Source organism: Neomonachus schauinslandi, chromosome 13 (assembly GCF_002201575.2).
Source record: "Neomonachus schauinslandi chromosome 13, ASM220157v2, whole genome shotgun sequence".
Lineage (NCBI taxonomy): Eukaryota > Metazoa > Chordata > Mammalia > Carnivora > Phocidae > Neomonachus > Neomonachus schauinslandi.
Window position 1 is genome coordinate 70,200,766 of NC_058415.1, and position 25,002 is coordinate 70,225,767.

At 44.0% G+C, this 25,002-nt stretch overlaps 1 protein-coding gene across 1 annotated transcript in view; it reads right to left on the reverse strand.

The window, feature by feature from the left end:
• The window catches only part of EPB41L4B (erythrocyte membrane protein band 4.1 like 4B), a 152,229-nt gene that overhangs the window by 27,800 nt on the left and 99,427 nt on the right, over positions 1-25,002 (reverse strand). Inside the window, exons 18-19 of the mRNA XM_044920420.1 lie at positions 5,215-5,414; positions 2,629-2,747 (exon numbers count right to left, since the gene is read on the reverse strand). Coding sequence (XP_044776355.1) covers positions 2,629-2,747; positions 5,215-5,414 — 319 coding nt within the window. The remainder of the gene's footprint in view (positions 1-2,628; positions 2,748-5,214; positions 5,415-25,002) is intronic.

Below are 25,002 nucleotides of genomic sequence, written 5' to 3' on the forward strand. Positions count from 1 at the left end.
GTGAAAGATGCCTTATCATTCAATATTGAAATACAGATTTACAACATACAAGTGAATGACAATTGGGCTTTGAGATGATTATAGTTGGAAACAGTCCATCTGTTTGGGGGAAGTGGTTTGGGGATAAAGAAAGGATCGGATGCACTTTTTACAACATTGTTTACACATTTGAAATCTGGTGAGATTTAAATGCCTGTGATAACTTCGGGTACAACTTTGGACCTGGGCAATGAAAACGTCTTCTCACCATCAGATCGAGAACAGGAACTTATCCAAACTTCGAAGAATCAGAGGATTCTTGATCCTTGAGACTGGGAAAAATCCTTGAAAGCACTGAAGCCATTGGTCACCAACTGTGGGGTGAGGTCCGTGGCACCGAATGTGTGATTAAGGACAGTCATAGTGTGAAGTAACGTTCTTTGCTTCTGTGTTAGGACAAACTCAAGATTATCTGACATCACTTTAGCCCACTTGCTCCCTGATGCATTTCTTCAAGTGGAAGGAGAGAAAAAAGGGCTGCAGGGAAAATGCGCAGCAAATCACAGCTGTCTCAGATACACCTTAACCCAGAGGGACCACGCCTGCTGACGGCCCACCAACATTCATGGCAACTGCAGATTACACAGAGCTTGTGAGCCGTCTGTGGCTTGTTATCTGCTGTCTCACCTCACAAAATATGTTTGGATTCTGCCAAACTCTGGATAAGCCTCTTCAAACCATTTATTGCATGGATTGCAGAAAACAAGTTTGAAAACGAAGAGACTAAGAGAAAGAAGACCATGCAGGGGGCGCATGATATATTGGGTTGGTTTCCCAGCGCCTCGGATGGGCCTGCTCGCTAAGCACCCGGTGACTGAGTGAATGTCGGCGCCATCCTACAGGAGGGATTCTTTCCAGCTGGCCATCGGGGAGGGTGGTCTAGAAGAAAAAGCAGGTGAGCAGGCCCTTGATGGTGTCAAAGGGACTTGAGGCTGCCCTTGGGGGGAATGCAAGGAAATGAGGGTCTTGTGAGAAATCCTGGAAGTCTAGCATAGGCTGGAGGGTTGGCTACGGTGGAGAATAGCCCAGTGGGGGTAAGGAGGAGGGGTGCTTCTCAGGCCAGATCTTCCAAATGCTTCCTATTCCCTCTTATAAAGGGGGGGTGAAGCGAAGAAGCATCAGAGTGGAAGAAATGATGCACGAATGAAAAAGACTACTGCTTTGGGGATTTTAAAAATTAAAATATGCGTAAAACACTGGTTCCCAACTAGGGCGCTTTTGCCCTTTAGGGGATATTTGTGGAAATGTCTGGAGATGAAGTTGGTTGTCGCACCTGGATGGGGGTGCTCCTAGAGCTAGCGGGTGAAACCCAGGGATGTTGTCACACATCCAGCAACGCACAGGACCAGCTCCTCCACAACAAGCACAGCCCAAAATATCCGTAGTGCTGAAGTCGAGAAAGCCTGGTGTACAAAACGGAGAGGCATGCTAGAGTGCAGAGAGCACTGGACCGGGAGTCAGGGGCCCCAGGATTCGTCCTCTGCTGTGTGACCTCAAGAAAATAATTTCCCTTCCTCTGAGCTCGGGTGGTAAGAAAGCTGAACCAAACGGTAGATTGAATCCAGCCCTGACATTCTACAGTTCGAAGATAAAATTTGGCTTTCATAAGGCTGCTTATGGACTATAAGAACAAGTCTAGCCAAAGGAAAGCTTTGCTCCAGCCCTTTTTCTCTCTTCTTCCCTCCTGCCTTCAGTCCCTCCCTTCTTTACGTCAGCAAACAGTTACTGAACATCTACTATGTGCCAGGCATTGTCAGAGAGAGAGAGGGTGCTATGGACTGAATTGTCCCCCCACCGAATTCATATGTTGAAGCCCTACTCCACATAGGATGGTATTTGGAGATGGGGCCCTTGGGAAGTGAACAGATTTAGATGACGTCATGGAATGGGGCCCTCATGATCAGAATAGTGGCTTTATAAGAAGAGGAAGAGAGAGGGGATCAGTCAGTAGAGTATGCAACTCTTGATCTCAGGGTTGTGAGTCCGAGCCCCACATTGGGTATAGAGATTACTTACAAATAAAATCTTAAAAAAAAACAAAAGAAGAAGAAGAAGAAGAAGAGAAAGAGAGAAAGACTGAGCTCTCTCTGCAGGTAAGGACACAGCGAGAAGGCAACCATCTGCAAGTTAGGAAGACAGCCCTTAGCAGGGAACCAAACTGGCAGACACCTTGATCTTGGCCTGCCAGCCTCCAGAACAATGAAAAATAAATATCTATTGTTTAAGCCACCCTGTCTACGGTATTTTGTTATAGCAACCTGAGCAGACCAATACAGATGGGTAAAAAATGGAAAGAGGTAAATGGGGGCACCTCCTCATTGAGCTTTAGGTCTAGAAGGAGGGAGAGATCACTAACAGATTCAGCCTGTTAGCCTCAGCACAGAGGGCAATTCCTAGTGATATAAATCAGCCAGAAAGAATATAAGTACATTTCTGCTCTTAAGAGACTGAGCAGAAATGTCAGGAAAAATTTAATAGAAATCCCTCCAAGATAAAGGCACATAATCTAGGAGGCAGCCCAGGGGAATAACCAGAGGTTTGACACAAACTGCAGGTCCACGCTCATCACCCAGCCCTGGTCCTCGGCACCTTATTTATGTTGATGTGCAGAGCAGGCCAGGGTCCAGCAGCTTTCACCGTCTCCAGTTCCAGCTTCTTTAGATGGGCGGCAGCTTCATTGAACAGGGCAGGCCGTCCTGGACTCAGTTCTACAAGTGGCCAGGGGGGAATGAATAAGGAAAGATAGACGTGATAAAAGATGCTTACCAGAGCCTGATCCCCAGCACCCTTCTGTCTGCCTTCTCCCCCCGCCCCCGCCCCGAAATCCCTAGAATATGCACCAGCTGGTGGGCTGTGAGAACAGCTAAGATCAAGGCTTCAAAGTCTAACTCCCCCATGTATGAGCTGGGTGGCCTTGGGCAAGTCACTCTATCTCTGAGCCTCTGAGCCATTTTAAAATGAAAATAGGGACACCTGGGTGGCTCAGTCGTTAAGCGTCTGCCTTCGGCTCAGGCCATGATCCCAGGGTCCTGGGATAGAGCCCCGCATCGGGCTCCCTGCTCCGTGGGAAGCCCACTTCTCCCTCTCCCACTCCCCCTGCTTGTGTTCCCTCTCTCACTGTCTGTCAGATAAATAAATAAAATCCTAAAATAAATAAATAAATAAATAAAATAAAAATAAAATGAAAATAAAACTACTTACCCTGCAGGGTTGCTGTAAGGATTAGGGGAGGTCATTTACATACAAATGCATTATTAATGGCAAACACTATGCAAATTAGAAAGATGTGTGTTCAGGCTAATAGGCATATGAAGGTGCCCTTGAAAACCATTTTGTTTCCAAAACTAAGTTCATTGATTTTGATTTCTGTACTATTTTGGATTAGTTTGCCATCACTCCTTCCACTGGCTCGTATTTACCCATTAATACAGTGAAATATTCATTAATTATTAAATATTCATTATGTATTAAAGCTTGAACCAAGTTATCGTTTGCAATTGAGATTTGGGCAGCTGGAATAAAAAGACAGATGAGGCACAACTGTAGTCTAGTGGTGGAGACAGAGACATGTGCAGATATTAAACACAGAGACTTGTGCAGATATTAAAGGTTACTTAATTGCTATAGAGGCAAAAGGGAAGGCACTCCAAAGCCAGGAATCAGAAAGGCATGTTGGAGAGTTTCACCAACGACAGTATTTGAGTTGGTTCCTGAAGAAATGTGTGGGAGTTCACTAGGGTGGAGAAAAGCATTCCAGGCAGAGGGAACAGCAGGTGCAAAGGATAGCACTAGGAACACAGCTCAGTAATTGGTGAGAGGAGAGTAGTTTCGTGTGTCTAGAGTGTAGTGAGGAGTCGGGGAAGGCTGGAGACCTTGGCGGGGGCCAGGCTGGGAAGGTCTCAGAAGTGTGGGCTTTATCTCAGGACAGTAAAACACCATTGAAAGGTCTTAAGGCATTTGGTCAGAGCTATCTGGTGAGAGGTCTCACTTTGGCATCTACAAGATGGAGACTGCATTGGAGGAGGTACCCCTTAGGGGGCTATTACAGTTATCCAGATACAAAAAGATGAGACATAGCCTAGCAGGGCAGTGTGGATAGTCAAGGGGATAGAGTTCTGATTCATCAACACCACATGAATGATGAATTTCCATTTCTGACTCAGCCAACCCAGAATTGTTCCCTGTGGTCTACAGCTAAAGGCTCATCAGCTCACCCTTTCATCACTGCACAGACGCATGAAATTCCTTGGCCATCAACTAGACACCCTCTACCCCATTTCATAGATGAGAAAACTGAAGGTCCAAGAGGGAACCATGGCTCAAGAGAAATTCTGAAGACCAGAATCCAAGTGTCTTGACTCCTGCCTCTAGCTCAGTGTTTTTGCACATCGTATGTGAAAAAGAACCAGTTCTTCCCCCTCTGGTGTGTCACAGATCAATTCTTTGGTAAAGCATAATAAAAGGGAGTTTCTAGAAAAATGAAATAATAGACATACAAGATCCAAGCCCATTTTTTATTGGTTTTAATGGATATAAAATCACTCTATCCTATTGCTAAAAAGGTTTCTAAGTGCCTACTCTCCAGGGGCGCCTGGGTGGCTCAGTTGGCTAAGTGACTGCCTTGGGCTCGGGTCATGATCCCAGGGTCCTGGGACCGAGCCCCGCATCGGGCCCCACGTCGGGCTCCCTGCCCGACAGGGGGCCTCTGTTTCTCCCTCTCCCTCTGCCGCTCTGCCAAATAAGTGCCTACTCTCCATTTCCACACCTTCTCTTGGTGGGATCTGAAACAGAGTACACTGGTCCTCCCTGACATCACCTTGCTCTCAGAAGAGGGATCAGAAATGGGACAGAATAGGTTTTCCTGTAATTCAGAAAAGTAGAGATTCTAGCCTCCTGGCTCCCCTCCTCTTTCTATTACTTGAGCCAGTGGAAGTAGGAGCTGCTAAGGAATGAGGTGGAGAGAGAATTGCCACGTTGGAATTAAACTGGAGTTTCCTGGGAAAGCTCCAGCTGAAATGCACAAGGCTCTTGTCTGCTCTAGCCCGGACCTGGTAACCCAACGCTGACTTTACTTTTACGTGCTGCATGGAAAAGGTCTGTCTTGAGGATCTGGGGAAGCCGTCCACGCCCTGCAGCATCCCTCCCTCCCACCCTGCCCTCTCCACCCCTACTCACTTGTCAGGGATTTACTGCTGGAGTTTGGAGACCTGGAAGGCCCCTCCTTGTTCTCCAGAGTCAGCGAGAGGCCATAGTTTGGGTGGTGCTGGTGCTGGTGATGGTGGTGCCTGGCTGAGGCGCGGGTAGGGCCCCCGTTCTCCTCAATGCCGAAAGGCAGCCGGTCCGAGCTGCTGAGCCCTGGGGAAGGGAGCGGGTAGCTGTGGAGGGTGTCAAAGTCAGGATTTAGAAAAGTCAAGTGTCTTGATATTCTTGTGTGTACTTCAAAAGATGTTCTCTGACCATTAAAAACCAAGAGAAATCGGTTCAACAAACAGATCCGTGGGGTCATTGCAAAACAGGACCCAATGGCAACACGGCGCTCAAGGAAAAGGCAGAAAGGGGAAATTTGTATATATCAGAGACCTAAAACCCTAAGGAATTCTTATTCTGAAGTTAAATAACTTCTGTTCAAGAAAAGATGTCCCTTAAATGAGAGGAGGAAATAAAAAGCAATACTAGCAAATAATTGCTAGCCATCCCATGACAAGATCGTGACAGAGAGAGAAGTCTTGGAGTCACTTTCTCTTGCTCTCAATCACCCCACCGCACAGGAGACACCTGCTAAGGGTACTGCTATGATACCTTTAATTCCAATCGTTCCCTCTGTTTTTATGAAAACTGCCCTTTTGGAAGTCCATGTCATCTCCCGTTGAGACTCCTAACTGCTCTTCCTGCCTCCACGCTCTCCTTCTGCCCACTGCCCACAAATCAGCAGCCAGAGTGCTCTTCCTGTCCACCCTGGTCGCCTCCTGGAGACTTCGCTTCGCTCAGGACGGTCTTGCATTGTGTACGTGTGTGTGTGAGGATGTGGAAAAAGGTGTGACTTTGGCTTCTGAGGGTCACAGCCCAGCCTCACCCCTCCAACATGAGCTCCCTCATGCAGCCAGTAATGGGGGCAACAAAAAGTGAGCTGAGCTGAAGTTGAAAAGCCTGGGTTCCTGTCTTAGTTCTGCCCCAACCTTGTGTAGGAACCTTGGACAGTTGCTTTGGGCTTCAATTTCCTCCTCTGCAACAAGAGCTGGGCCAGGTGATTCTGGGTGCATTTCCAGGTCTGAAAAATCCTCCTTTCTTCCAACTATTATCTGGCACTTGCTCTCTCCCAAGCAGTGTACTAGCTATTTTACATAAAACATCCAATTTTATCTATGTAGAGACCTTTGCTTGGTACATAGTAGGTACTCCATATATTTTTGAAGAAAGGAAGGAAAAGAGGGCAGGAGGGAAGGAAGGAGGAAGGATTGATGAAGCTGTGGGTCTGGGATTTGACAACAAAGCCTGACATTTTTTTCCTGTCTTTCATATATGTTGAAAACAATATCTGTCCTAAGGAGGCACAGAGACTGGGGTCTCAGAAGAGAGAAAATTCCCTTTAGCCTAGGAGGCCTGGAGGGGTTGCCCAATTTAGGGCTCATCTTGAATTACCCTGAATGTGAGAATGAACACCCAAGAGGAAAGATGTCCTATAGCAGAGATCTGGTGTACATTTAGGGCTGGAAGTGGAGTTGGAAAGCTTTGAGTAAGACCTTCTGAGGAATGGCAAATAGTCACCATCTCCTATGCCAGCTTCAAGTGATTCTCACCCTTTGCTTGGAAAGCAAGATTGAGAAGGATTCTGAGGTTGTGCCCAACTCAGGAGGAAAGAGTGCTGTGATTGATTAGTGATGTCTGCCATGGACTTGGACTAGAGCATTGGTATCATGTACTCGTCTTTCCAAGTAAGTGTGTGATTTTTTATTTCAAGGAAACCCAGAGTGAAAAGCTAAACAGGGAAATAAATATATATGCAGGGAGTGATAAATTGCATTTAATAACATGTCAAATAAAATATGCATGTGTGATTTTCCTTTCACAGCTACTTATGGGGAAAACTGAGCAAGACAAATGGGAAGAGACATAGATGAGGGTCAAAGAAGCGGCCTGAATCATGTCAGGGTAAGGGCCTCTAGAAGAGCAAAGGTTTCTAAGCAGTAGTGGGAGGACCTGGGAGCTCCCTCAGCTCCTTCATGGGAGGGACCACCCTCCAAGAGACCCTAATTCATGGAGTTTTGTAGGGTTGTGGGTCTGTTAAGGAAACCACTGCTCCTGGCTTCATAGCCTCATGGATTCTTCCCTGCAGAACCCCAGGAAGGGCCGTTCATATCGATAGACTGTGATGTAAAGGGCATCCACTAGAGTTGTGCATCTGTCCTCTTCCCAGGGACCTCAGAGAAAGTCAAGCCCACCCAGAGGGTCCAGCAGCACTCAGCAGCCCCAGAGCCTTGGGACCAGTGCTTAAAGTTCAGTAAATGAGACCAGCTCTGTGCTCATGGTCAAGAGAGGCTGAGGTTCATGAGCTTCTGGCATTCTGGAAAGAAGGTCACAAGTCCTGGTTTTCAGAGGGTGGCGGAGGAGGGCTATGTAGGCTTTAGCCTCTGCTTCCATGGGCCAGCAGCTGAGATGAAATCTGGTGCAGAAGAGGGCTGGCTGACTGTGTGCCCAGCACTATGCGAGGCACTTTAGTATTTAACTTTTGCTATTACCCTGCATGGAAGCTGCTGATGCCTTGTGTTACACTGGGGCTTGGTGAAGGGGAGCAACGTGCCCTGTTAGTAAACATGAGTGAGAAATTGCATCAGATCTAATTTCTTCTCTTCCCTTTTTTCAGGGGAAGCCCCCACTCTCATTCTACTTCCAACCTTAGAGAAGTTAGTGCTCTATTGGCAGGAGCTATGTCATACAGGACTTTTCTGACTATATTAGGGGTGGGCATAGCTCTGCAGACACGGGGAGGGTGGGGGACTCTTACAGCCCTGCCTAATCCCACCAGAGCCACTCCCCTCTGTGACCGTGGGACCCCCAGCATGCTCAATCAAAATGTGTTGCATACTGAATGACGGGATAATTATTTAAAATGTTATAATATTATAATAATATCAATAACATATTCATTATTATGGTATTACAGTAATTAGTACAATATTAATAATATTACTATACCATTACTTATTAAATATTATAATTAGCACAATAATGGTATAATTATTCAGAATAATCCTCCAGAATCCACTGCCAGAACTATGACCAGGGCAGGGCAGGAAATGGGGAGGGTCTTGAGCTGGAACACAGAATTCATGGGGCTTTCTCTCAAAAATAAGGCCAGGAATGATGACGGTGCTCTCAGAAGCCAGCGGTACCATACACTCTACAGCTCAGCCAAGTTCTGGGTGACATGGGCTTCTGAGGGCAGCTCTGGGGATATAATCCTGGATAAGAAATCACAGAATTATAGAAATGGAGACCCTCCATTTGGTGGTTTTACACCCCAGACGAATATTAAAATCACCAGGGGAACTCCCACATACTGCTGGTGGGAATGCAAAATGGTACAGCTGCTTTGGGAAAACACCTGGCAGTTTCTCAAAAAAGTTAAACACAGAGTTACCATAGGACCCAGCAATTCCACTCCTAGGGATATACCCAAGAGAAATGAAAACATGCCCACACAAAAACCTGTCCATGAATAATCATAGCAGCATTAATCATAATGGCCAAAGGTAGAAACCACCCAAATGTCCATCAATTGATGAATGGATAAATAAAATGTGGTAGAGCCAAACAGTGAAATATTATTCAGTCATGAATTGGGGTGAAATATTAATCCATGCTAGGACTTAAAGGAACCTTGGACAGCGTCATGCTGAGTGAAAGAAGCCAGACACAAAAGGCCACATGTTGCACGATTCCATCTATATGAAATGTTCAGAATAGTCAAGACCATAGAGACAGAAAGTAGGTTCGTGGTCACCTAGGCCTGGGGAGGATGGGGGGAAACAGCAAGTGACTACTAATGACACAGGGTCTCTTTAGGGGCGGCGGAAAGGTTCTAAAATTAGATTGCAGTGATGGCTGCAAACCTTTGTGAAAATGCTAAAAACCATCGAACTGTACAATTTAGATTGGTGAACTTACACCTTTATAAAATTGATTTTGAAAAATATCCCTGTCTAGCCCCTACCCCAGACCAGCGATGTCACCATCGATCTCTAAGTCCAGTGGGCAGCCAGGGCTGAGCACCACTGCCCTAGTCCAACCTCCCCATTTTGCAGATGGGGAAGTGGGGCTCACTGGGGGAATGAGGTGACCGGGTCATACCGTGGGTAACTGGCTGAGCCTGGGACACCATCCAGGACTACTGCCTCTCTGCTTGCTGCCCATCTGCTACATCTTCCCATCTGTCTCGGCTTCTATTTCAGGCAGCAAACGCACTCATCGGGAAAATCCTAAGACCTCCTCAGAACCTCACTGCCTGAGACATCCTTGTGTACACATCTTGCCTTCCCAACGTCACAGTGAGCTCTGGAGGCACAGAGACTAAAGGTTTAGGTCACGTGTTTTCATACCCTCCGCGGTGCTGAACACACAGCAGGTGTTCAACCAATACTGGTCAGATTGAAAAGAAAATTAGGTATCAATGCACTCAATAAATATTTAAGTGTCAACTCTTGTGCCTGCCTTGGTGGTAGGCACGAGACTGAGAAGACAAGGGAGAGGTTGTCCTTGCCCTCAAGGAACTCACTGCTGAGTAACAAGTCCAAGGCAGTGTGGCAGGTGCTTTGATAAGGCTTATGGGAGGAGGGGCAGCTCATGTAGCCTGGGGAAGAGCCTAAAGGGAGGAAGAGCTTATGTGCATATTGTAAGGGGAAGTTCTCACTTTTTTTTTTTCTGAAATGAAGAGCCAGTTGTCCCAACAACACCAAGGGAGTAATTCAGCCTTGTCCCACTAACCTGAAAGGCCATCTTCTGCATGTGCCAGTCATTTTTCTGAGAGCTCTCAGATCCCTGCTCTGCTCTGCCCTGACCTGCTGTGTTTCCAAGGAAATACATTTCTCAGGCTCCCAGCCCTTTGGCTTTCATGTTAGGCTTGGCCAGTGGGAGGCACTGGCAGAGCCTGGAAGGTGGGAAAAGGAGAGAAGTCAAGGTGTTTCTTCCCCATCTCTTTCTGCCTCAGGTGATGTTTCCAGCAGGAGCTGTGAGTGCCCTGTGGCCCCAGCACCTGGGCATTGGAACCCTGCCACCTCCCTTTGTCCCTCTGTCCCTCCAGCTCTAGTTCTAGTGGTGCCAATCTCTGGGTTGCCTCACTGTTCTAATTTAGCTTCCTAGTTCTTCATCCCTTGTGTAACCAATTCCCCTGATTGCCTGTGACTGATACACAATATCCACCATGGGTGCTAGGTAGTTTTCCCATAAACATCTTTGCCATACACATCTCTGCTGCAAGAATTTCCATCCCATTTTCACTGCATATCTAATTGGCTGTGAGAGAATTCTGCTGTAAAATATAAAACAACTGGCTGACAGTTTGGTTTCATTTCTCCATTGGCAAAGTTCCCATTTTTCCATCAGATAAATCTTAGCTAGCCCTCATAATGGTCTATACAGAGATGGGTAGATGTGGTGGTCTTAAATTAGTGGATGATAACTACATATATCAACTTGATAGAAAATACGGTGATAAAACTTACTGGATGTGTGAAAGAAGACAGTGTAAAGCCAGACCGCACACTATACCATGCTAGAAAATAACACATCCGTTGCAATGTTATTAATAAAGCTCAGTTACAAATGCATTACAGCCTCAGCATTTCTTCCACTTTTCCCATAGAACTTTGGAACATCTAGCAACAGTCACGTGACAACATGCCAAGAACAAACAACAGTGTAGAAGGCTTTTAGGAAACAATGCAACGCTCAGCTATAAATATATATCCTAGCACTTGGAAAATGATACCTCTGTTAATGAAGGAAGAAATCTTAGGGACAGAAGTAAAAGTGCAATGCCGAATGACAAGACGGATCAGTAAGCCCCCCCCCAAAAAATATATATGTATAATACTCTGAACAGAAGACTTTGAAGACAAGCACATAAGTACAACCTACAAAATAAAATCAGTTATTTGCACAGTGTTGCCATGACTCTATGCTATACATTTTTGTTGTATTCAAATATTTTGTATTTTGCAATAAAGTCTTTTAAATTTTGTTATTCAATTTTTTTTTGTTATTCAATTTTTCATGTTCCACATGTCTTTTTAAATGAATGTCCCTCTTTTATTTATCCACGATTTTATCTTTTAGGGCAAAATTACCTTACAGCCAAGTCGTTACATAGAGAAAATATTTGCAGTGAAAATGCTTGTGTCAGAGATGCTTATGGTGAAAATATTGGATAATGTATTTATGTCTGTTTCTGGATTTTTCCTATTTTTATTGATCTATTTATCTATTACTCAACCAGCATTAGATTGTCTTAATTACTTTTGTTTTAATATATATATTTTAAATATCTGACAGGACAAATCCTGTTCCCTTTCCCACATCATTGTTCTTCTTTTGTTTTTTTTTTGACTATTGTTATGCACCTACTCTTTCAGATTATTTTACAACTCAAGTTATGACCAAAAAAATCCCATTGGAATTCTGATTTGGAGCATTAAATATTACGGATTTGAGAGAATGTATTCGTAAGGAATAGGATACTTTTCACCATTTATTCAGATCTTTTTAAATGTCCTTCAGTTAGAATTTTTGACTTTTCCACAAAGGTAAACAACATATATTATTACCTTAATTCCTAGATGTATTTCAGTTTTGTCACAATTGAAAAATAAGATTTCACTTATTATCACATTTCCTCTAATTAATTTTTTACTACTAGATACACAAAATTATTGACAGGATATTTCTGCCTCTGGCCACTTTGCTAACCTCTCATTAACTGTAATTCATTTGTATTTTAGATAATCATATAAATTTTGTTTCTTCTTTTCTGGTATTTATTGCTTATTTTGTTTTCTTGGCTTATTGCATTGGTAAGGCCTCCAGAATGAAGTTGAATATTAACAGTCATTCTTATTTCTGAAGTGTGCAAATTTATCTAGTGTTTCAACATTAAACTTTGGTTTCTGACACATTCTCCTTAACCAGGTTAGAGACAGTCCTTTTACTCTCAGCCTACTAAGAATCTTGAAACATTAGCACCACTTATTCTGAGCTAATCCATGCTATTCCTAAGTGAACACTACTTCCTTAACTAAGTGCTTAAAAAAGATTCATTTTCGATATCTCCATCAAGCTTATCAGTCCAGTTTTTAAAATTCATTTTTCAAGAAACTGTATGACATTTCCCTGTCTATTCTGGCATTTCCCCGAGACTCCGTAGTTTTTCAAAGTATTGTGATGCTGACTCAGCAATGACATATACAAATTCTCTCATTATTCCCCATGGCCATTTTTCTAAGCCCGAAGGCTTGAACTAATTGCAAAAGAACAAAGTATTTCCCGACTATTCTCTCAACAGACTTCAGTTTCTTTCTCTTTGTTCTTTTCACCCTCAGCAATTAGTATTGTGCCTGGTTTCCTAATTGAAAAGGAGAAAAGCAAAACAGACATTGAGCAGTGTTTCTTCTGTCCTGTTAATCTCATATACCATCCTCAGGAATGGCTATCACAGATTACTTAAAAACAAAATCTTAAAAAGAACGGCTGTCATTAAATTATTCATCTTTTTGCTCCAACTAAACCACACATCTACAAAAATTTAAAAGTCCTTTTTAAAAAAAGGTCTATACCCCTTCGTTTTTTGTATGTTCCACCTTCCTTCTATTTAAAATACTGTTTTAAATTGTGGATCCCTAAAAGCCTTTCTCTTTCAGATGATCTATGATATATTCATAGCCCACATGAAAACTATCCCCTTTTAGACCCATCTTCTCTTTGACATGAAGGATTAAACCCTGAGCTCCACACATTTTGTATTAACAATTTCAAGACATAAGAGTCATTTTTTTCCCAAGGATCTTGCCACTCACACATTTCCAACCTAGTCTTCCTTGCTGACCAGAATTAATGACAGTAATACGGGCGGTGTTTCTTCTGCCTTCCAAATAACTACGTAATCAGGCAGGAAGGCCAAGAAATCAACAGATGTTCTGCTTTTAATGAAATGCCAGTGTCTGGATGGCCAAGAAATCCCCCATAGGTATTGTGCCAGCTCAAAGTCTCTCCTAGGAAAACAGAGTGAGTAGCCTCTATCCAAAGTCCTCTAGCAAGGCATGGCCTGGACTCAGAGTTACTCTTTTATCTGTTCATGGCACCTGTCTTAACTCCACAGCAGGGGTCCCCGAGGCAGGAACAGCTTCTAGGCATCCCACACAGCATACAAGCTCTCTAAACACCTTCTAGAGGAGTCTGGTTGGGGCAAACTGGCTCCTGTTTCACTTTTGGCCCAAGTGGGGACAATTCCACATTCCTAACTGGAGCTAAAGCATCAGGGAGATATCGACAAACATCTCAGCAGAGTTTCCCAACGAATGGACTTTGGATGGGTTGCAGCTCAAACAGTCTTATCTGCTTACCCCAGTGTGCTATACAAATATGTCATTTCTATGTGTGCCAAGGACAAGTTTCCACTAGTCCATATCCTGTCCATTAGCCTGAACTGTGGCTCTCCAAATTGGGACTCTTAGCAGAATCTCCTCAATTACTGTGTTTTTACAGCAGATGGTGTCAGCCAGAATCATGCTTCCTGGCTGAACACTGGTGCATTAATCATGCTCTCTAAATACTCACAGAGGAAAAAAACTCAAAAGCTAACGTTTTTGCTTGCCCAGCACTGTGCCATCTATTAACTTATTTAATCCTCTAACAACCATTTGAAGAAGGGACAATTATTATTATCCATATTTTACAGGTGAGGAAATGGTAACAGAGAGACTACTTAACTTTCCCAGAGTCACACAGGTAGTAAATGGCAGAGCTGGGATTTGGACCCAGGCAACCTGACTCAAGAGCCCAGTGCTCTCTAAAGCGCTGATCGACTGCCTTGCCAGGTGGATGAAAGGAGCATTACAATGACATTAAAAGAACACTGGACTGGTGAGCACTTAGCTTTGTTTTGTTACCGCTTAACTATGTGACCTCAGGTAACGCATTTCACTTATCAGGGCCCCAGACATTGCATTTTTGGACAAACATTTATTACTTATTTATATGCCAGGAACTACAGCTCAATGAAATAATTTGATTTGTGCCATGTCCAACTGAGAGATGGGAGAAGGTGCATTTACTCATCATGGTTTCCAGGATACCTGTCACTTACTTCAATTTTAATTTAGTAGAGACTGAACAGAGTGGGTCATTAGACTAACATATTGCTACAAGTTCTTATTAAATTCAGTGCAAGCAAGCATACTATTTGGCCGTAAGTAGAGAGTATATTTGAAAAACTGCACCTTTTTCATAATGGGTTTGAGAAGAAATTGTTACCAACATCTTAGAAATGTGACACATTATGAGTGTTAAGTTTGTTAACTAGGGATGATTTCTTACAGTAACTTAGTGGTTTTATTATTTTTTTTTAAGTGACTAGAGAGAAAAGATGAACTGACCTCATTTTCCTCTTGTCTGAAAAGGTCAGAATTACATTTTTTGGCATGGTTTAGATTCCTTTATATAGACTAACTGGCAGATGGGAATTTTCTCAATTTGTATTTCTTTCAAGCCATCTTCCAAGCAATCAACCTGGAACTAATTCTAGTGTTAGCACAGGTAATGTCTGAGTCTATAAGATTGGTAGCTGTCGTTTTGATTAGTTTGTTAACTGCCTACAGCCAAAGGCAGCGTCTTCTTCAACATCAATCCCCAGTGCCTATTATGGTACTTGACACAGCGACAGTAAATATTTGTTGAGTAAATGTTGTAGTGCATTAAATTTTAATTCTCCTTAGGTAATTTACCAAGTGTCTATTCATAAAAGCTTCACTTTGGTCAGGAGCTCCTCAGTGGTTTCTAACATTAAATGGCCTCTGTAAAACTAAAATATTCCACATCTATGGAGCGATGAGAGCCTTTTCACGTTTCCTGGTGGTTGCATCTCTGTCCTGCGTGAGATAGAGTAGGATACGTGCCCCCGTCTTTAAGTCTGGAATTTTCCTTTGGCGAACCTGGTATCAAATGGTTTCAGTGAATGGCTGTAAGTGGGTAAGCAGGCCTTGACAAATTTTCTGCTAGAAAATCCATTTTAACTTAATGTGATTCTTACTAAGTTTATAATGTCTCTGTGATTGTTGGGAGGCATGCAGAAGCTGTGAGGAAGGGCTTTAGAAATTTTGTGGTGAAATCCAGGATTTTAGCAATTCCGGATCAATTTCAGGATCTGAGCCCAAAGAATAAATATTTCATGGGTTCATTTTTGCACAGAGGCTCATGCTAAAGCATTTATTCAATCTCTTTCCTGCCTTAAAAAAAATACTGACACAAATATAGTTGTTTTCTTTTACAGCATTCACTTGTAATAAATCTGACAGCGCTTTCCCTTCTTGGTTTCCTAGGGACTTTTTTTGGCCTCTCATTTCTGCATTCCGATGCCCACTTTTTGCTTTAAATGCATCCCCAAACAGTATCATATGGGAGGCCTCAAGGAGCAGCAAGACAAAAAAATGATCACCACTTGTAGCTACTAGCTGTGCAGAATAATGTCCAAGGACCCAGTCTTTGCACCAGAAAAGAGCCATGGCTGACTTGGGCATGAGCTGAGTGTTATTCTTCCACTCTGCAGACACCATCCAACTCACCAGAATGAATGGAATTAAACTATTATTCATTCCAGAATGAAGTTCAAGCTAGACGAAGAAAATGCATGCCCTGTTAAGGGCAGGTTTTAGACACTCTAATTGCACAAGATACCAGTATGAGCAGGAGATGGAGCTGAACACTGGGTATGTGTTCTTGAGGTGATACAGATGAGGATTCATCTATTTTGGTTTTTGTGTTTTAAAATCTCCTCAAATGACCCTTTCTCTGTTCCACAATTCTTGTAGGTTTTCCAGAAGCTTCTCTCGCAAACATCCTTAGTTAGCCTCTGAGGCTATACACTGGGCGTAATTTTAAGGGCCCGTTTAATTGCCTTGAATATAGATACAGCATCCATTATTCAGCCGTGGAATGCAGCTGACGGAGCCGTAAGCATGGCAACACCTCTTGCTTTTGAGGTTTCCGCTGCAGAAAGTGGATGTTTAAGCCATTCACAATTCAGGAGGGGATGATTAGGTAGGTTCTGTGGCTTTCTTACAACACAAGCCTACGGGGATGTTCCTCTAATTATTCTAACCCTGTTTAGCGGACCGCCCAGACTACAGCGGTTTGGGTATTTTAAATTCTGTAGCCTTTCCTCCAATAAAACTGAGGGCAAGTAATGGGGTACAGTGGGATTTTATACCTGATAAATTAGGACTTTAATTGTGACTACAAGTAAATCCTTGCTTCCCTGGTCAGTGCACCAGGGAAATTCACAATGTCTGAGTGGGTGTTTAAGAAGCTGGAGTGAGGGCGCCTGGGTGGCTCAGTTGGTTAAGCAACTGCCTTCAGCTCAGGTCATGATCCTGGAGTCCCAGGATCGAGTCCCGCATCGGGCTCCCTGCTCGGCAGGGAGTCTGCTTCTCCCTCTGACCCTCCCCCCTCTCATGTACTCGCTCTCTCTCATTCTCTCTCTCTCAAATAAATAAATAAAATCTTTAAAAAAAAAAAAAAAAAGAAGCTGGAGTGGAAAGTTCTCCAACAAACTCCCAAACAGGAAAGGAAAGATGGGTGTTAGAAATCAAGTCCTTTACCCTGGCTATTTTGATGCTGTCCATATTCTTCCTTCGGGTCTCCAGGGCATCGGATCGTGCTGATTGTTACCTGAGCTTCTGGAAATCTGCTTCCAAAAAATGTCTGGTAAATATCAACTCCTCCCATCCTTCCCTTCCTCTGCTATTAAAAAGGCTACAATGACATGATTAATTTTACTTCATCAGTCCGGTCTTTAATAAAGAGCATGGAGTAAGAGCGGAGGTTCCAGACGGTTCAGAGAAAACAAATAACAAACGGTGTTCAGAAAGATGAAACGGTGTACAACCTTGCTTCTAGAGAAATACAATTAAAACGGAAATTCTGATTTTTACCCATCAGACTAACAAAGGTTTAAAAGACTTAGTTAAGGCTATGAGCTTGCTCCCTGTGGGATCGGAGGCCCTGTCAAATCCCTGGTGGGGTGGGAGGCCCGGGGGAGAAAGTGTAATCAGGTAGAATATCTTTAGAGTGAAATTTCATTAGGTAATGCCCAAATTAAATATGCACATACCTTTTTAGCCAGAGCTCCTATTCCCAGGGAGTTTATCTACAGATGAATTTACTTAAGTGCATAAACAGAACGTAGAAGGACGGCAGGAAAATTGTAATTTTCGAGATTTGGGGCAGCCTAAATGACCACCGATACTGACTGGTTAAATACATACACATGCTTGTTTATATGTGGAATAGCTCTAGATTGACACGATGAAACGCTAACAATGTTTGCCTCTGGGGAGAATTAGGGAACTAGGGAATAAAAAGGTGGAAAGGAAAAGTAACTTTTTGATATTTTTGTCTGGATTTTTACCACTGTATTACCTATAAAATAAGTGAAAAAGCACAGCAGTTCCCTTTATTACTGACTTTCTACTTAGTCTCCTAATTGTTAAAAGCCTCCTCTGCTTTGTGGAAGGTGAAATCCTAAGCTAGACAAGTTGGGAACGGAGCATATGCTGTTTCAATTCTCCCAACTTTTGGGTCCCCATTGTACCCACAGAATGCATTCTCAGTGGTCTCACCAGTTCCTTCTTCCTCCAGTTTTGCCGTCAGCAGATGGGAAAGCATTGTCCACATTCCACCTGGACAGTTAGCCCCTCGTATTCTCAGACAGGAATATCATCTTTCTTTCTTTTTATCCCATCTCAAAAGATCCCCACGGCGTTTCTGCTCTTTGCTTGTTAGAGTTTCGGAGATGTGTATTTAGGTATTGTGTTAACTCTCTTCCATCTGATCTTTCTCTTGGAGCCAAGCACCCCTTTCTATTGCTAAACTTAGACCATACATCTCAAGCCAGCAACCTTTAACATAGACCATTCCTTGAGTACAACTTTGAATTTCTTTGACCTCTCACCACGTGGACTGCTAAGGCCTTAAATCTCAAAAACCACCAAAAACTGCTGCCAACCAGCATCGAACATGGTGCAAAACACCTTCCATACATGATGTCCTTTAATTCCATTTGGGGACGAGGAAAAGGAGGCACAGAGAAGAAACTGGACAAAGGTCACATGGCTGTAAGTGGCAAAGTTGGGATTCAAAGCGTGCAAGACTCCAGAGCATGAACATTTCACCTCGTGGGAAAACTGCAGGGCTCTTGCCCCCAACAAAATCAACACTCCACACCGGACCTGCAGTCTCTCATCAGCGGGCAATATCCTGCCATTTTGCTTCTGCAAGCTTCTGCTTCTTCCCCACGATGGTTTCTCATCTTGGCACGGGTCCTTATGCTGGAGTGTCCAGGTCATCTTCTTCAGTGGATACAGTTCTCTAGCCCCTTGCTTCCGGCTTGAGAGCAGAACAATGACAGATTCAGTCTGACAGACTTGGGAGAGGGGGCTCATGATGAAATTAAAGCCACGTAAAGAAACCCTAGAATTTTTGCATTCTTCTGCTTCACTATGAACCTAAGCAAGTGCAAAACTATGCTGAGTAGACATATCTAGCTACTTATTATGATGTATCCATTTACTTTTTGATGTCATGCCTACTTTAAAAAAAAAAAGAGTTGTCCTCTAAATTAATTAAAATTGAACCCTAAAACAAGGGCAAACCAGATAGGAAGCTGTGCTTTTCCAAGGGGAGGTCCTACACTTGTCCATCGCGGACTCGCCTGGAGACTTCAAATGAAGGTTCCTTAGGTCTCACCATCCCCATGGCATTATCCCCTAGTTAAAGAGCCTTAAATAGAGCCTAGCAATTTCCATTTTTAATAAGCTGTCCAAGTAATTCTTGGGCTCCCTAATTTTGGGGAAGTTGGCCAATTTGCAGAATTAAGATTTCTTTTGCTGAGGCTCAGCTGAATGTCAATTTCACATTAGTTTCACCTTTTAGATACCCCTGGGTCTTCTTAAAAATGTGCTATTTTTCATGTGCAAAGGGACTCTTTCCTTAACAGCAGTTTGCGTTCTCCCTCTCTCTGCCCCGTTATGCCTTGCCTCTGCATTTGTCGGTTGCCTCCTGGAGGGAAATAGCAGAGGGAAATCATCCTTAAGCCTATTTAGGGTATTTACCTGGTCCTTTTGGAAGATTCAGTACAGTCAGGGAATTGACTTAGAGCCGAGTTTGGGGAATATTGATCCAAAGGATCAATATGGCTGCTCAGGGAGTTCTTTGATGAGCTCAGATCTTAAAGGACTAGAAAAGCTAGAAACTCAAGGGCAACAAAAAGGATCTATTATTAGTTGTGTTCAGACCAGGACCCAGGAGGCTGGAGTTACTGACCTGGAAGGATGGTGCCATATTAACGGGCAAAAAAAAAAAAAAAAGCAGTACTCCCACACTGTCCAATTCCTTCATCTTTGCTGTTAAGGAGAACCATTTTCAGTGGAAATGGTAGACCAAGAAATGAAACAGGCAAGAGGTTTTTGAAGGTCAAGATAATCACCTGGCATAATTTCAAGTCTTTCAGTCCGTATGAATTACAGCAATCTGACCACACTGTCAGTTCACTGTTTGATATTCTGAGGGAACCACAGAAAAATAAGAGATGATCCAAGACCGGTAAGTACCCGAGTTTCAAAAATGCAAAAAGCTAGTTCTGTTAATTATGGAGTCTCGAGCTTGGCTGTGCAGGCAGGTAATACTCCAGAAGAAATGACTAGTTTGGGAACTCTGGGTATGGAAGCAGTGGATCGCCTCAAATAAGGAGTGGTTCACTAAGAAGAAAATAATGCTCAATCTCTGCTCCTTTGTAAAGGGGGTTATTGAATGAATGCAGGTTCTAGATTGCAGGAGGAGGGGTGGTAAGGTGTTAGGGGTTACTAGACCCCTGGGAAGGGTAACAGGGTTACTAGCTCACTGGTGATGGACAAGGTCACTAGGCCACTGGTGTGCAGGGACAGGGACACTGGTGGCGGTGAGTGGCTTTCTAGTTAGTATCCAGATCTCGGGGTAGTGAACTCTTCTACATAATCTAGTAATAGTCTCATGGATATATATATATATAGATCGACAGGGTCCCAAATGGTGAGATGGTTGTCGGTGAGAAACATCAGAGCTCAGGGGCTGAGAACACGGGCTGGGAGTCAGAACTGCCCGTGTGACGATGTGCAAGCTGCTTAGTTAAACCCGAAGCCTGAGCTTCCCCATGTGAGCAAAGAGGACACCCCCCACCACACAGAGCGGCCGGGAAGATCAGGTGAAGTGACACGCGCAGTGCTGGGAGCACACATCTGGCTAACAGTCCCTGCATGTTACTGCGGATCTATGTTGACCTACTGGGGTTTCCAGCAGGTCTCCAGTATCATCTGCCCTGTAGTAACAACGAATATCATGACACTGACGCTTCGAATGAGAACACCGCAGACACACCGGGTCATATTCAGATGATGAAGCTGAAGCCAGAACACAGCTGATGGTCAATGTCCTACTCAAAATGCAATGCCCTAGACTAGGTACAGCTGTTCAGATACCTTCGGACCAGCTGAGAGATGACGTACTTCCTGTTATCTCGCTAGACATTTCTTTTTTTTTTTTTTTAAAGATTTTATTTATTCATTTGACAGAGAGAGAGCATAAACAGAGGGAGAGGCAGAGGGAGAAGCAGGCTCCCCACTGAGCAGGGAGCCTGACGCAGGGCTCGATCATGACTTGAGCCAAAGGCAGACACTTAACTGACTGAGCCACCCAGGCGCCCCTGGTTAGACATCTCTGTTAGAATGAATGTGGAGTCACTCATTTGCTGAACAGACATTCACGGAGCACCTGCTATCTATCAGGCACTGGGGAACAAAGGCAAATACGGGACAAAGTTCATACTTAAGGAGCGTGCAGGTTCCAGGATGAGATGAACAAAAGAGGCAGTTTTAATGTAAAGTAGTGAATGAAATGTTGATACAGCAGGGCTGAGGGGCAGGCACAGAGCAGAACACAGAAACTGACCCAGTTTGCAGAGACGGGGGTGGTAGGAGTCCTGGGGAGAAGACCACGTCTGAGCAGAGGCATAAGGGGTGAGCAAGAGTTGGGCAAAGGGGATGGGAGTCAGAGCATTCTGGGCAGAAGGAACAGTGTTTGCAAAGCAAAGACGGGAGCAACAGCAGAATATGGTGCACGCCGGAATGACAAGCAGCTTGGTGGTGTAGAAATTTAAACAGGAGGGTAAGAAATGGGGCAAAATAGGCTAGAGCAATAGAACGGAAGCAGACAGCAAAGGGATTCCATAGAGAAGGCCTTGGACCTCACCCTACGGGTGCTGGAGAACCCCGGCAGATGTCGATCATCGGAATGACTGTGAGGACAATGAGCTTGGCAGGAGCCTGGAGTCAAGGAGACCAGGAAGAGCACCTCTGAGGCAGAAAGAAGATGCCGCTCCAAGGTCAGGGTTGACAAGGTCGGGAGCTGAGGAGGCCTGGGGACTGCCTGGATGTGGGGGGGCAACAGGGGGAAGAGCTACGGATGGAGTGTGCATACATTCTTCTTGCGGGTGGAGAATCAGGTGGAAGTCTCTTCTTTGTTCTCCAGGAAAAGATGATGAATTTGCTTTCTGACATGAGTTTGAGGTGTACATGGGATACATGGGTTGAAATGTCAGTCTAAAAACTCACAGGAGCAGTGGGAGTAGTCTGGGTTAGTGATAATGACTTCATGGTCAACAGCCATAAAATGGTGCCAGGAGGAGAAGGCCCAGGATCGACTGTGATGGTGAGAAAGGCAGCGGGCAGAGGAAGGACCCCTGGAAAACACCAACATTTAATAGGAAGACGGAAGGATGAGGCTGTTAAAAAGACTGAGGAAAAAGTCAAAGAGCTAGAGAGCCAGATGTCACAGAAACCAAGTGCACAGAGTTTCAAGAAGCCATGAATGAGTGACCACCACCATCAAATGCAGTAGAGAGAGGCCCACTAAGCTGAGGGATGAAAAGTGGACACGTCATTTAACATCTCAGAGGACATAAGTATGCATCCTGTTCGACTCCTTGGTTGCAGACGACTGAATCCACTCAAGTTATTTTAAACAGAAAGGTATTTATTAGAGGGTATCCATGTATATACACTCTCCAGGAGGCCACAGACACAGGTCTGGACGTCTTTCCACCAGGAACAGCAACAGCAGCTGGGACAAATACCCACCTGCATCACAGGATGGTAATGGGGGAAACCTACTCTGCCACCACTTCACTCTGCTCAGCCCCTGTGACCAGTGACTAGAACCTTCACCACAGATGCACCAGATGAAGAAAAGCTTCAGCCAGGGTGCCTACCAGAGCCACTCTTCCCCAGAGTAGCTTCATTCTAAGATGAACTTGCTCCATCTCACCTAACTGAACGCTCACCTTCAGACTTCCAAAAGCTCACTGTCCCATTATCTATGTCATCCGCAAACGATACTTCTGCGCAACATAAAATGAAGATGGAGTCCAAAAACGCAAGAATAATCTTTATTCCTTGGAAACACATTGGTAAAAATGTATCAGTAAGATTAAAAGTTTCGGAACACATTTATTTGTATGCAGCACAAACACTGAGGATCAAAACATCTGCTAAAACGGAAAACACCTGTAAACAGATATCTTAGGAAAAGTTTATAGGTGACTGACTCTACTGTGCAGGGTGTGTAGCTGAGTCCCTCCCTCTGGACAGATTTTTGTGGCAACCAAAAATAGATCAGATTTTAGCAATAAAATATCTCAAGAGATGTCACTACATTTTTTTAAAAAAGCTTAAAATGGGCCAAATTACAATTACACATATGGAAATGGCGTTTAAGAATTGTTTTCACAAAAATACTAGCGAAAAATATCTCAGGTCTATCAAGAGAAAAAAATGTTTGACTTGTGGCTCGAAATGGGGGGAAATAAATATTTCAGTACAAGTTCTACCCTCAAACACAACACACTGATTAGCTGGAACTACGAAATGACTGCATGACACCCACCCCATCCTATTCTATGGGACGCTTTGGCACAACTTTATTAAAATCCTATATACTTTAATTTGAGCCATAAATGGATCTTGGATTGCATGTCACTTTTTTAAAGAGTGAAGTCCAAGCCTCAGGTTCTATAAATTCTGACAGTGTATTCATAATCATGTCTTCTGAAATCAAGCAAGTTAGCAGCACCAATCAATAATTTAAAAAATCATTCTCGTACTTGAGCAAACGGATGCGATGCAATTTGTGATTAGTAAATCTGCTAAGATTCAAAGTGGCCAGACTGCTTTAAGATAGGAAATTCAGAGCCTCCCCGTACACATGTCCTACCTACCCAGTTATATACTTTATTCGGCTTCTGAAAGGGGTAACCCTCTGTTAGAGAAGGGGATTTTGCAGTTTTCCCTCTGAGAAATTTCGTTGGAATGTTAGATCCTCAGACTGAAAATATTAACTTTTCATAGATCACAGAATTGTAGAGCTGGAAGGAGCTTGGCGATCATTTTGTCTAACCCACTCTTTTCAGATGGGGCAAAGGAGGCCACCAGAGGAAAAGGGCTTGTCCACCCTCTGACAGTGGCCGGGGCTGGGCCCCAGCAACCTCCTCCTCACCCCAGGACTGTGCAGTGCTCTCCACAGAGCTATCTTCCCATGTTCTCCTGGTGTTATTTGGTCCCGTTCATTAAATAAAGAAATATCAAGTACATAGCAATACGATCAACACAGACTTTTACTCCAATTTTAAAATCAGAATGTTAAAATGATTCCTGAGCCTTTTAACTACCTTCATTTTATTGAGAATGCAGTCAACAGTAAATTACGACTAGTGATTGTGGTTGTTTGCAAATATTTATATGGATGCTGGGAACACTTCTCAGAACTTTTCCGCAAAGACACTTGTGCAAACACGTCTATGTGATGCCAAGACACTTTTCGTGGGATGTAAGGACATTGTGATGGTGAATGGAGGTGAGATGCTTCAGTCTCTCAAAGTGCAGTCATGAGTTTATCTCGATACACCATACTTTGCATTCCTCCTAAGTTCTTCTGGTTCTGGTCGTGGACATAATCGAAATGGCTGCCACCTCCACTGGCCGACTTTTCCCAGTGCGGTGGCCTGTCATCCTGAAAGCATGGCCTGTTTTGTTGGCAGAGTGAATGGTTAGCGGGAGGGATGAAAGAAAATTCAGAAATGTGAGTGAAACAACACAAGTATGAGGGAGGTGGGCAGGAGAAACCATGAGCCGTATCAATGGGGATGGCTTACAGATGGAAACGAATGGGTTTTCTAAGGTATTTTTTTTTTAATTCAGAATGCAGGTTATCTATCAACGTCCATGTCAAGAGAAGCCCACTCCACGGCCATACCATCATTTCTCAAAGGGCACCTTGCTGAGCAAGTCAGTCTGAGGAAAGTCAGGTGACAAGGGGTCCTTGGCCAGGCACCGTTCAGCGCTGTCAGCGCATTGCTAACGGGCGCTATGAATGCCTTAGGCAGAGTTGCCAAGAGTGCTGGGCCAAGGAACTCTCTTTTCCTGGGGTAGGTATCTCAGTCTTCTCTAACTTTGGAGAGCCTGATAAAACACAGAGTGCTGGGCCCTACCGCCAGACACTGATCCAGCAGGGTTGGGGTGGGGCAAAGAATGGGCATCAGCGAGCTCGCAGGGGAGGCCAATACCCCCAGAGAGGACCCTTTTGTGGCCTCCCACAGAATCCCCTTTGCAAACTGCT